This window comes from Pomacea canaliculata, linkage group LG11 (genome assembly GCF_003073045.1).
Source record: "Pomacea canaliculata isolate SZHN2017 linkage group LG11, ASM307304v1, whole genome shotgun sequence".
Classification (NCBI taxonomy): domain Eukaryota; kingdom Metazoa; phylum Mollusca; class Gastropoda; order Architaenioglossa; family Ampullariidae; genus Pomacea; species Pomacea canaliculata.
The window spans coordinates 19,777,787-19,791,906 of record NC_037600.1 but is presented as its reverse complement, the minus strand read 5'-3'; the positions used below and the strand labels follow the sequence as shown (position 1 = coordinate 19,791,906).

The following is a 14,120-nucleotide window of genomic DNA, read 5'->3' as shown; positions in this document are numbered from 1 at the left end:
ACACATCAACGTGGTTGGTGGATTGGGGGGGGGGAATGTTAATATTTGTCTATAAAACTGTGCATGTTTATAAGGCTACTGACAGGTGCGCATGAATATTTGCAACGCAATACTACTTTTATTACGAGCAACAGGTTACGGAGGTTTCGCACGTGGACAAAGTTACACCGTGTGAGGTTACCTTTAACTCCTGACAAACATCCGACCGTTGAAGGGTGGCTTCGTTGTCAACGCCGCCAGGTGAAGCGAGTGTTCTCTCGTTGTCAGAACTAATCACACCCGGCACAACCCCATTCGCTCTTTATTTGAAGATACAACAACAAGAAACAGTCCACATGTCATTTATTAACAGTTTCTTTCCATTTCCCAAGTCAGGGAAGCACAGCCTCTTCTTTGCTTCAGTCAAATTTCACTACTGGATCATAACCAGCGATAAAGACATCAGACTTGTAAAGATCAGATGGTTGATTTATGGGTATCCACCAACAGAGAAAAACCAAAACACAAACATGGTCTAAATATTCCTGGCCGAAGCCGTCTCACCCGTTTAAGAGAGACTAACTTCCATCGGTGCCTCTCACAAAGCCACCCTAGTCCAGACCCGCTTCCACTTCCAGCAATAAAGATGATGATCATTTGTTAGCAGTGCATTATAAACAGCTAAGAAAGAAAGAAAAACTGCAAAATGAATCGCAGACTGTGGGATATGGCTGATAAAAATAAATATTAAAATTTAAAAAGCCACTGTCAGACTAAACACTTCTAGATACTGCGCCACGCATATAAAAGAAAATGTGTTCCAGAGATGGAATGGAAAAAAATGTTGTGAACAGATGATTTCGCTTCGGGGGCAGATAGAGTCAAAATATAACCTCAAGAACTGATTATCATAAGAGCAGCAGTAGAAATCCCTGTTTAACAGAAGTCAGACAGAACAGGAAAATCCAGGTTTTGTAGAACAGTCAAAAAAAGAGATGAACAGCTTCTATCGGAACCTCCAAACTAAACAAGAACGAACTTCGCGACACCCATCACACAGTATAACAGGAAAACAAACATTGGCAACAACAACAACAACAACAACAACAACAAAAAACCAGAAACACGGGGTCACTCGAACAGTGTTATCAAAAAAAGGACAACACAGGAACAGACAAAACAAAAACAGAGAACAATTGAAAGCAAGTTTTTATTTTTAAGTAGAAGGAGATCCCGAGAAATTTTATTGAAAAAAAAAAATTATGAAGTTGTCAGATTTTACAAATCGGGCTTTTTCAATCATCAGAATAATAATTGGTGTGTGACAGAACACGATGTTGTCATGATTCTTTACATTAATTTCATTTATCTAGAGCAATAATCTACAAAATGTATGTTCAAAATTATATTCAAACACTGATGTTAGGCAAAACTCAATTCACATTATTTGGGATCATATACAGTAATATCGACTGTATATACCCTTTAACAGGCTTTATTTTGTATGCTTATCCGACTTCCACTAGTATATTTAATGGTATCAATATATATGTATAAGAGTATTTCTGAACTTTCCATTTCTTTTGTTTTAATTGCCATTACTTAATGTCTCCTGTACATGATATATGAATACAAGTCGCAATCATAAATTCCATTATGCTTCAAATAAATCGTTGTTGTCTATTCAGATATTTGGAAAACTTAGCGAAAATATAAGAGAATAAAATAACTTACAGACCTTAATGTAATAACTCACTGTTAAAAGATGTCGAATATTCGAAAGACCTACCTATTCAATGCCGTTACTAAATCTGTGTAAAATTTTACATGGAGGATATTTTGCAATTTCTCTTGGAAAATATCAGCAAGTTATCCAGAAATATAAATCAGCCATTTGTTACAAAAAATAAATAAACTTCTTTTCGCGCAACTGAAACAATTTTAATTTTAAAGACCATTACTTAAAACTATCGTTAAAATAATTTAATTACTCATATTCCGGTGTTTTAGATGATTGTCATAGTATAATCCATCCTGCAAAAAAGGGAGGGGTATCAAAAAGTTGAACAGTTTTTCTTGAATAAGACCTGACGCTGACAAAGACCTTCATAAAACTTATGAAAGAATGATTTTCGGAAACGTCGACTTAACACAATGCATGCAATGAGACTACAGGGTTGTGTGAGGTACACTATCCACTCCACCAAATGTGAAAGCAAAATACACAGATAACGGTTCCTGGAAAAAAATCCGTAATCAGCCAGAAAACTGCTCAGTGTGGCGTTCACGGTGCTAGGAAGTGCTAGGAGAAAAAAACTGCCGGAAATTATGAGAAACGAGGAGAGATGTTCTGACGAGGGCCTCAGTCTGTGAGTTCCTTTCCGCGGAGGATACCTGCGGTCTCCCTCGAGTTGCCCGGATGTTGCGTTGCTTCGCCGTGTGATGCTTCAAAGCTGCGACTAAAGCCAGGTTGATGCCGAGAGAATAAACGATGGGTAGATAGAAGAAACACTACCCTACTTGCGTTTCGTAAAATAAGGAAGGTGTAGTAGTTGTCGTGCTGCAGTCTCGTCGCCACGACCATCCACACGCTTTTTGTGATTTCTTTCACTTCGAGCTCCAGAACTAAAGGGAGATGACCGAGAACACAGACTATAAAGATGAAGAGAATTACACGTCGTGGATAACTGCTCAGAATTGTTCTCGATGTCTTAAATGGAAAAACCAGTTTGAAAAATCTCTCAGAAGCTGAGAGGCCGTTGAGGACAACCGCTGTTCGGCGGAAAACAACGCTTCCAAAAGAAGATACATAAAGAGAATAACATTCGTAGGGCTGTGATGACACTGGGAAGAAGACATTGAAGATTGAGCCGATGAAAACTGTGAAGAGGAACATATTGTCCCAGAAAGCTACTCCAATGAGATAGACGACATATGCGTCCTGCCTGAGGTACAAGTTGACCACAATGCTCATTAAACTCGCAAAAATTCCTGACACGCATAGAACAGTACACCCAGAGCCTTGTATTGATAAAATGTGATCAGATAATCCACAGAAACAAGTCCTTGGTCGTAAATGTTCACTCCAATTTTATCTTCTGTGGTAAGTCTGTTTGTCGAATTGTCGAGAATCATTGTTCTTTACTTGCTGCAAGATGAATTTTTATAAAACATATGTAGGTATTTTGAGTAAATATTTAGCAGTGTCGAAATGATTTTAGCCATAGAAAATATATGGCAGAGTCAGACTTCACCAATAAAGGAAATTTAAAAGTGTCTGGCAGTTAAAGCATTTTGTATTTTCATACTCTCACATTAATACAATACCATTGTTCCCAAATATTGTTTATAAGTATACACATCTTACCCTGGAGAAATATATAACACAACTTAGTTGCATGTGGAACATTAGCAGACTGGTCTATTGCACTCCAGGAAACGGCTTTTATTTGTTCAAATATTGACAAATAAGCGTGTGAAAATATTCAATCAATAAACTCCATTAAAATATTATTTTTTAAATAATACAATTATAAGAAAGTAGAAAAGCTTACAAAGTACTGACTACACTGTCTTTGAATATCTCACAGACATAACCGAATATTTTACTTAGACTTTCCTATGATTCGCACGGTAACATTAAATATTTTGTTGCTTGTTTGTTTAGCAAAAAACAAACGGTTATATTGAATAATCAACTTCTGTTCTTACTTGAGAGCGACAGCGAGGAGAAAAGACTTAATTACCAAGAGGAATTTTTAAAATTTTACTTTCTTAGATTGTTCGACAAATGTCGTGTGTGTGTGTGTGTGTGTGAGATAGATATGTAATAAGCAGCGTTTCGGCAAAGTCGCAAAAAAAAATTAACAAATACCGATCTGAGTTTCTTATAAAGGAGGAGCAACCCTTTCTAATTATTTACCATGATATATTATTACATCGAATTTTGGGGGTTTGTTCGATATGTTACTTTTATTACTGAGAAACAACCATATATTTAATTCCTGCAGCTGCTATAATAACTTTGCAACTGCTCATTAAAAGTAATTTTTCTATGTTTTATATTTATATCTGCAGTTTCGCTGTTTCAGTTCTGTTTACATTGTGATAAAAACGATCAGCCTTACGTAGGTAAACACTGTGACCAAACCATTGGTAGCCCTGGCTTCTGAAGTCAGTCTGTCAGTTGTCCCTTGACTGATACCGGTCGTTGGTGGGGACGAAGGATGGCCAGACTGTTGCAAGTAGGGGTTCCTATCCTTCATACAAAGCTTTTTTATTTTTTATTTTTTATTTTTTATTATTACTATTAAGGTGCTTCTCCTGCCCTGGAGGGTGGACAGAACCAGACACCTTGCGGTCTCCGGGGACATGGGAGGAGGGAATGAGGGGTGGCAGGCACTTAATTCATTGTTGGTGCTGTTGACACTTTTGTTGAACGTCTTGAAAGTATCACATCCTTCTGTGATTTGCACTCAGTCCCTTCCGCCGGCTAGTGAACTCAGTATGGTTTTTCAAAGAGGCAGCTGCTCTATAAGCAAAAACAATAACAACAACAACAACAAAAAAAGACTTCGATCTATTTGATCCGTTCTATGACTGGAACTGAGGTGTGGAAGAAACCATTTGCAGCCTGGATTACAGCCTGGATTACAGCTTTTCCAATGGATTGTGCACTCAGGGAGCATCTTTTGGCTACATAACTTTCATTCTATCTGGCATTCTATAGACACCAATTTTTCATGTTATGCTGCGTGCATCCGTGTATGTCTGTGTGTGTATATATCTTTCTAGGGGGGGGGGTTTGCTTGTTTGTTTCTTTGTTTGTTTGGTGGGTTTTTGGGGGGAGATTGTAAAACGCCATGATATCGACCTAATCAAGATGAACCTGAAATATTCTGGCAGTGTTCTTTGGAACAACCTTCCCTTCGATCTCCAAGGAACGGAATCCAGTCTGTACAAGTTCAAGGTGGGACTTCTTCAATACCTATTTCAAACCCTTCGATTACCTACAGAGGCTTCCCACCCAGCTTCATCATCTATTACTCGCACCGACAAAACAAACATTTCCATATGATAAGTGCTCAGGCAACAAAAAACAATGTTCTATTTATCGATGAGGGACAATAGCAGCTTACATCATGTTATACCCACCTGCTCCAAAGTCATTGGAACTGTCAAAAATGTTCTTAAGACTGTATCACAGAGAGATTCTTCTGAAAGCGTCCAAAATTCTTAGTGATGACAGGTATCTGCTGTCGGGAGAATCTTTCAAACTCCCATCGGCCCATGCACTGATTCTGTGTACTTGCATGCAGGACCAGCAGATTGACGCTGTCTTTCGTTGTTTTAGCCGTGCGGCTTCTGATTGTTACTGCGTGCGAATGAATACAGCTGCCTGAATGTATGAGTCTGTTGGGGATATGAATATGTTGTGGTAGCATTTTGTGGTATTGTTTTATGCTCTCGTATAGATCAGCTGCCCCTAATTTTCTAACTTGTTTGTTCATATTTTCTCTATGATTGTATTGCCTTGTTTTGAATTAACGTAGTATTTTTTTCTTTATTTGTTCTACTAAGAAATGGCTAGATGTTAAAAAAGAAAAAAAAATCCTAACTTTTGCTCATTCTGTTACCCTCGTAAAGAAAGATTTTTCATTTTTCACCCTCTGCTATTCAAGGTGCAGGAATGACAATGACAATGACAATTCTTTATTAACGAGAGGTAAAATAAGCAAGAAAATGCTTTTTCCCATTTAGCCCTCGCCCTTTACGGGGAAAAATAAATTTAGTAAAAAGAGGGGATGCAGGGTGGAGGTAAAAAAAAGCGCTTTCGCTTCAATATGATACATAGAAATATACTTATTCGGCGCATACTGACGTTTCGGTCAACTTCAGACTTATATCAGACGATGCCCACCATAAGAATATTGCGGTAACCTTGTTTTCATGTCTGCAGTTTCGTTACCGCAGCTGACAAAGAGTTATCTTTCTTGATCAGCTCTTCTTTCAAGTAAGGACAGGAATAAACATTAACGCAAAAGATGGCGGACTTCAAGAAGAGGAAAGTTGTTCTTCGCAAAAGAAATGAATCGTCAGACAGTGATGATAGCTCTGAAGACGAGGCAGCAGTACGGTAAGCATGTGTGGTGACAAAAGTGTTTTTATTACATTTTGCAACAACATTATTGGATCTTAATTCATTGTTCGTCATCTTGAGACTACGATGAGGAATAACATTATGTTGTTAAATGAAGAATAAATAAATAATTACACCGTAATGCATCTAGTATTATGTGTAATGTTATCATTCCATACAAGTATAGCATTGTACACTGCTGGCGAATACAAGTGTAGTATAGGATCATACACAAATAACCTAATGTGTTTTTAAATTATAACTAATTATTATACAACTTTTTTAGTTGATGCATAAAAAAGGTAGTTTCGAGCATTTATTGAATTCAACATAATAATATTTACTTAGCTGTTTCTTTCTTTTAGAGCCAAATTAGAGGACATTAGAGCTCTGCAACAGCTGAGAAATCGACAAAGCGGAGTCAGTGCTGCCAGTTTGGCTCTGGGGAAGAAGATAGCCAAAACAGAGGAAATAACTGATGTATATATTGGTTTTAATCTTTTTTGTTTGCTTTTAATCTTTTTTGCGAACAAAAAGATTTTGAAGATAACAGTTGTGTTTTAGTGTTTTAATTGCTAAAGGTATTTATTTAAATTCATGGATTAAAAAAAAACTCATAAGAGACAAGCCCGTGTGCCAACATACTCAGAAATATAAACTTATTAACACATAATATGAAGTGACAGTTTTTGTTTTCATACTGTGATGTATTTTTGAATTTTTTTTTTTCACTTTTAGAGTGATCCCTTTAAGATGAAGACTGGTGGATTTGTGGATATGAAGGCCTTAAAAACAAAGTAAGTTACCTGGAATGGTATAATCCTTAAATAAATTATGCTAAATTAATCATGCTCATTTCTTTATATTATTTAAACAGATATGATATCAGGGATAATGTATTCCTTCTTTTATTCAAGTTTTTGCCTAAAGCCTCATCAAATATGTTGAGTGCTATAACTATAGCTTCAAGCATTGCATTCACAAATGGAAGCAATATTTTTTAATACAGTGTACAACATTCGTATTATCTCTAAAATATTTGTGAAAAATATCCACCAAGAACATCAAAATAAAAATTAGCTACATTTTGGAAAACTAAAATTTAACTACTAAATAAGTGTCTTCAGATTATTTTCTCTATCCAAAAGGGTATTGTAAAATATTTATTGCTTGATAGTTTATGTGAGCTTATGGTGTACTGTATCATAGTAGACCAGGTTACTGAAGTTTTGGTGTCCATATCCAGGAAGGCAAATTAAGCTTTTGTTCATGCAGTTAAAACAGTCATTTCTTTATTATCTTTTTTCAGGCCCTTAACTGGTGATGTAGCTGAAGCTATTGGCACTGCTTTTGCTGCTGAGACAAACAGACGTGATGAGGATGCTGAAATGTGAGAAATACTAAATGCAAAAATTTTCTGTGTTCCAATTTTTTTGTGGGGAAAAGGGGGGAATATCTTCCTTATATGTAAAAGAAAAGCTTGGGTTTTTTTTTTTTTTTTTTTTTTGGGGGGGGGGGGGGGGGATATCATGTTTATCGGTTGCTAATATCGGAAGTTTCTGGTGGAGCAAGCTAGTTTATCAGTCATATGATCTGGGTTTTTTTTTTATCTTTTGTCATAAAGATTAAGATAATAAAGTTGTTTTGACAGATGTTAGACAATTTAGAGAACTAAAGATGGGAGGGAGTTAAGACACAAGAGAAAAGCAAAGGAATGTCTCAATTTCACAGGAGCGCATGCATGCACAACCCTTACACACATTCTCTATCTCTGTCTGTTTACAATATTTCTTTAAGCATTGATAAAGGATGTAAAGAAGAGTGACAGCAGTAATTATCTTGTTACAGGTTGAAGTATGTGGAGGAAGAAGTCGCCAAGCGCAAAGGTCATATGCAAGAGGAGAATAAATTAAAGACCAGGTGGGAAATAAAATTTGAAACTTGTGTTGTACTTTGATAATTTTGTACATATACATTTTGTATAGGGCCCTCAAACTATTGACTATATAGGGCAGAGAAATGCAAGTGGTTCATCAGATCCTAACCATCTTTTTCCACTGCCTTTTACCATCCTAGTAAATTATGTATCTATAAGCTAGGGTGGAGTGGAGGAAGTTTTCTGGATAAGAGGCCTCAGCAGGTCTCAAACCAGCAGCACACTTGGAATGTTTTCTGTTATGCCCTCAGGCATTTATTTTTAACTGTCAAAAATCCAGTTTACTATTAATACTAAATATCAACCAATAACACTCAAACGTGGTGTAAGTAATTATTAAATAACTAGTCTTTTGCTGTAGCTTGCTTTGTTGAATTCATTGCTTGTATTTAATAGCAATTGGATGGGTGCGGGCATGAGTTGGTCAAAGTGGTTGTCAAGTTTGAATGGTGGGAAAACATCAAACAAGCAACTTGTCATGAAGAGACATCTGTTTTCTTCTTTTTCTTCCTTTTCAAAGGCTAAGGCATATGGATGAGACATGCAGAATTTCTGTGATGCCATTCACGATGCAATTTACATGTTCATCTGCTACATAGATATACTCATAGACATACAGATCAGTTTTTCAGATCAAATTCATGGCCTTATTTGACAGGTTGAGGTATTTTTTTAAAAAATGGTTAAGCAAGCATCCAGACTGCAGCAGTTCAAATAGGAAGCCTTTATTGTACATTAAAACTGTGATTCTCTCTTACCTAAAATGTTTGTTCAAAGACATTAAATTTTGATTTATGTGTAACATGAGTAATGCTTCAGAAAGCTGTCTGAAATATTTCTTGATAATGTCAGTTTGATGTATTATATAGCCGTGGTTTCTTGATAGTGACTATCAACTCATTTGTCTTTATCTAGCATCCAAAAAGCTGAGGATTCCCTGTATGAGCTTCCAGATCATCTCAATTTAAAATCATCAACAAAGCGATCTGAGGACATGTTATCCAATCAAATGCTGTCTGGAATTCCAGAGGTTGACCTTGGCATAGAGTGAGTATCTTGTGTCTTAAATGTCGGTAATCATTTTTTTTTTTCATTTATTTATTTCTGCATTCCTGAGTAATCCTGGGTTACTTCGAAATAATTGTTGATTATTGATTTTTTTTTTCATTTCATCATTATGTTATATGTGCAATTTATAAAGCACAGAATCATGCTCAGCACTTGATTTTAAAAACAATAGGTCAATATCTAGTACATAAAGGAATAGAAAGAAGGGCAATGAAGATAAAGTACAAAAGACAGCAAAGACACTAAGGCAACAGCAAAAAAGTAATGAACAAAGTGATATCAACAAAAAAGAATGATAAAAAACGAGGAGAGAGATTAGTAGTGAACTTTCTTTTAGGAATAGTGTTCATAGAAAAATTGTTTTTAATGTACATTTCAAAGACTTAGATAAATGGTGTACACAAAAAGAGAAGGCAGTTCCACTATTTTGCTACACCATGGCTAAAAAGTTGGCGACCATATAGTATTGTTTTTGTGACAGAAGTAGATGGCACTCGCTGGTCTGGTGAAGATAGTCTCAAAATATTTATACTGAATTGTCCAGCTGTGCATATTTTGTTTCCCTTATGACTGTATAAATCTTAGTGCAAGATACTATTTCTGTGAATATTTTGCCCCAGCCTCCTTTTCAGTTCTTGATATACAGGCTTACAAATAACCATATGCACAGGAAGAGATCAACAACACAGAATCATATATGGATGTGTTGACATTATCAGTACTACAGTCAGTAGAAGAGCTCAAACTACTTTGTTGAGCTCCCCTACTGTCTGCTAGGCTCAAAATAATGCTGCTCATATTTTGTTCCATGGGCAAAAAGCAGACCATGCTGCACCCCTCATCTGGCAGCTTCTTGGGCTGCCAAGATCGTCATACCTCTCCCGTTTGTTTTCGCAATCTTGCCTGAGCATACCTGTCTGAGTTATTGGGGCCTTATACCAAGTCATTTTCTTTACTCCACTTATGTTGCTCTCCTCTCTGTGCCATGCAACAGACAACAGAAATTTAAATGATGCTCCTTCTTAGGCCTTATTAAGAATTCCCTGCCCCTTGCTCTTGGAACTGTCTATATTGGAAACTTTCAAATTCCAGCCTCAAATAGGCATCACTATGGATGAAGGTGATGTTACCTGTGTGACCTTTTTCTTGAACAGAAAATACACATTGGCATTAGTGTTAATGAAACTAAACTAGATATTCATTTGCACAGAATATGTCTTTGTGGAGATTTTCTAACTCGTAAAGTTTGCAACCTACAGAGCCAAAATCTGCAACATAGAAGCTACAGAAGAGGCGAAGCAAAAGCTGTTGTGGGAACGAATGCACAAGAAGGAGGAGGTGTCGGACTTTGTGCCCACGAACATTGCTGTCAACTATATGCAACACAATCGCTGTGAGTCTCTGGAGTTTGATGTCAGAAGAAAATGTGCAGCACATTTAGAAAGTTCCCTTTGTAATTGAGGCCATATCGGCTGAGGTCACATGACATAGTTAACCAGGGAAATGTGACTTTTTAAAGTTTTTAACATGTCTGCAACTGTTTTACATTTTGGGTTTTTAATCCCTTTTTTCGTTTTTCTTCCTTTTATTCTGCTATTTTTTAACAGAATATTTTTTTCATATTTTTAAGCACTTTGTTCCTTTATATGCTGTGCTTCTTCACTGATACAATTTGCTGCACTGCTCTGCATTTTCTTACCTTAGGACTAGATGCTGAAAGCATTCTGTATGGTGTGTAATTGTTTTTAATTTATTTATATTTGAGAATTTATTTTTGAGTCTTTTGAAAAAGTTGTGTTCCTTCTAATGCAGCGTGCTTAACTATCACAGTATATTTTTTGTTATGGCAGCTGTGAGCTTTGTGTCAGATGAGGCAGTAATGGCTTTTATTTTTATCTTGTGTGTATGTAGTATGTAGCAAATTTACTTGATTCTCTTTGTGTGTGTTTTTTTAAAGAATATTTTGATGCTGTGACCTGAGGCAGCTGTTATACTTATATGTGTTTGAATTTTGTTTGCCTGCAGTCAAACTTGAGGACCACCAAGCACCAAGAGTGAGAAAGGTTGAAGCCCCAAAACCTGTCCTGCTACGAGTTGGAGACGTTGATCAAGCAAATACCCCTGCTGGTGTGTAAATTTGTGGATTTGTTTTCTGATGATCGTTCCATTATCTTTTGTTCACATGAGGGAGAGGTTAGACAGCTCCTCTCAGACCCAGTTTTTTGTGAGAGAGACGGCATCTTCTTTCCCTCGCTGCCTTTCCTTTCCTATCCCTTTGTTAGTGGTGAGGTATCTGTTCAAGGGCTAGCTCATGCAGGAATTGTGCTGCACCAAATGGGTATCAGACTATCTGCTGTACATACCTTCTGTCTGGAACTCTTGCACTGGAACCACTTGGCAGTCTGCATGCAAATAAAATCTCTTAGACTTCCAGACAATTTTTTATTTATCAAAACTACATATTTTTAAGTCTTCACTTTCAGAATTTAAACTGGAAAAACGAGAGGCATTTAAAAAATGTTAATGAATTCTTAGCTCTTAGGAAACTTCTTTAGAGTGTACCTGAAATTTCATTGTTTCCTTAATGACATTTGTTTTGAAAATACAAGCACACTAATCATGTATCTGTGTTACATTCACTGTTGACGTGGACTTTTATTTTTATGTATCCGAGGGCACCTGTGTTCGTGCCAGAAGTTGTTGAAAAGTAAATTTTTGCTCTGTGTTTCAGCCCACAAGCGCAGCAATAAGTCTGTTCAGGATGAAAAAGCTACAGATGATTTCCACTATGAAAAGTTCAAGAAGCAGATGCGAAGGTTCTGATCACTATTGTGATTTCGAAGGAGATAGACACAAGAAACTTATGACTGCTTGTGATGTAATTCCATAGTGAAAGGGAGTTATTTCATATTAACCACTTGTTCAATAGTTTCAGTTGTGGTTGTTGATCAGTAGGAGAAACTGTTGACATAATCCTGGTCAAGCAGTTTGGCCTTTTTCCTGCTGAGGGAAGTGCAATCCCAGTGAGATTACGAGCCTAAAAATAAAGGAAAGCAGGTTAAAGAGGCTTCTGGTAACTAAGGCAACAAGATTATATTTCCCATCCAATTGACAGAAAATACACAGGTTTCCCCAAATGTACCTCTTGTACAGAAAAAGAATACATTGATGTGACTTCACTTGGGTCTGGTTGCAAGTCAGTTCATTTAAATCAGGATTGGTGGTAGGTAATAATCTAGAAACTTGTTTGACGTGTTCAGTTTTACTTTTCGTAACCAGTGCATCTTCAGTAAACTGACACTATTCCGCAGTGCTCCAGATTTTTTCCACGACAATATATTTTACTATGGAAGAGATTTGCTGTAAAAGCTAATGTTCACATGACGGCTTTTTCATCTTCAGAGGTTCCTATGCGATAAACGCTTCAAAGGGGAGACAGCTGCATGTCGTGGGGGAAGGAACGTGGAAGTTTTGTTGTAAGGAGAGGCAAGCGCCTGCCTTTTGACTTAATTTTTATCTTCATTTTAAAATATTATTATCTACACAGAATTCTTGCCCCACCTGTGTTGATGAGACATTTCCAGCACTTAAGTGGGAAAGTATCTGTTCTGGAGCAAGAATCCTGAGGGCTATAGACCTGAAGCTCATGAAGGTTCCGTCTCATTTCATAATTTCTGAAACAGGAAGTAACTCTTTGAATATTGGTAATATACCAAAAGACATCGTTAACAGTGCACTACAATAATTGTGATTGTAGATCTGTGTATCTGACTAAAAAGTCATCTACATGTAGGTTGCTGTTTTTAGTCATTTGTCCTGGAAGTGGTGTCATACAATACATGTATTTGGATACTGGATTTCACTTCATGAAGTGAATTTTCTGACAAAAGATTTTGAAGAAAAGGTCAGACAGGGCATTAAAACTGTAATAAGTATGAGTGAAAATTAAAACCAAACGCTTTACAAACTGTCATGTCACTTTTTTTTTAAGTTGAAACGTGACCACGTTGCACAATGCAGCTGTGTGTAAAAGTTTTATGTGATTACTTGTGCAGTGCGAGATATACATATTTCTACACACGTTATTCACAGAAAAAATTGCAGAAGCAAGCGAAAAGGTTGCAAAATGGTTTCCATTTGACCGGAGTTTTTTTTTCCTTTATACAAGTAGCTCTGGATTGATCAGAAATCTAAATTGTTGCTGTCCTGGGTGGCATCAGCATTTTATGTTAACTTAATTACCTCTTTCTCACCTTTTTTTTCACCTTTTAGTTTTTTCCTTAATGTTCACCAAATTGTTAACTCTAAATACATGATGTCCCCCCACAAAAATATAGTCAGCATACATATCATGTATCTGGAAAGTTCCAAGTCAGCATGAGAAATTTGTGCTGTTTACTATCTTCCTAACTCTGTACAAGACTGAGTAATTGAGTGTAAAAGAGACGGAGTGTGGAGGGATGTTCATTTCCTGTAACAGTAAATTCAAAATCTGTCTTGCAGTTTTCTTTTATGGCATTTCTTTATTATTGACCTTGACATACCCAAGTAGTTCCACAAGATATTAAAACATATCCAATAGTGAAACACTTTCCTTTATTTATAAAGCTTTCAAGTTTAAACCCTTTCTAAAGCTTTCCTAGTTTTCATCTTCCTTCATTGAAAATGGGGGCTCAGTACCAGGAGTAGTCGAACATATTAACTATCTGCATGTCAGCACAAGGTGGTGGTGTAAAAAACGCTGACGGTACACCTGGTAAATGGACGGACTTGGGACAGTTTATCTACAAACATTACATATGCTACAGAATAAGAGGGTTTTGGGGCAACGATTTAACCCTGTTTGTATTTTAACTTCATACCTTTCTTAGTTCTTCGCTTTTGTCGTTTTTTTTTTTCCTCTAGTTTCGAGGGTAGAATGATTTGCTTGTACTTCTCTCCATAGTAAGCAAACTGCCCGTCTATAAAATACTAACATGAAAAAATGTGTCCTAGACT

General features: G+C 36.6%; 1 protein-coding gene across 1 annotated transcript; it reads left to right on the top strand.

Annotated features, from left to right (window-relative positions):
* Window positions 1-5,992: 5,992 nt before the first annotated feature.
* Window positions 5,993-13,090, top strand: LOC112575366 (telomere length and silencing protein 1 homolog). Its single transcript, XM_025257174.1, has 9 exons — window positions 5,993-6,115; window positions 6,484-6,598; window positions 6,857-6,915; window positions 7,428-7,508; window positions 7,967-8,038; window positions 8,970-9,101; window positions 10,382-10,515; window positions 11,148-11,249; window positions 11,854-13,090. Exons 1-9 carry the CDS (start codon window positions 6,024-6,026, stop codon window positions 11,943-11,945), a joined length of 879 nt encoding a protein of 292 aa, XP_025112959.1. The 5' UTR covers window positions 5,993-6,023; the 3' UTR covers window positions 11,946-13,090.
* The last annotated feature ends 1,030 nt before the right edge of the window (window positions 13,091-14,120 follow it).

Coding starts and splice junctions, on each gene's coding strand:
- LOC112575366 (XM_025257174.1), top strand. CDS start 6,024: ATGGCGGACTTCAAGAAGAGGAAAGTTGTTCTTCGCAAAAGAAATGAA. Junction 6,116..6,483: donor GAAGACGAGGCAGCAGTACG/GTAAGCATGTGT, acceptor TCTTTCTTTTAG/AGCCAAATTAGAGGACATTA. Junction 8,039..8,969: donor GAGAATAAATTAAAGACCAG/GTGGGAAATAAA, acceptor GTCTTTATCTAG/CATCCAAAAAGCTGAGGATT.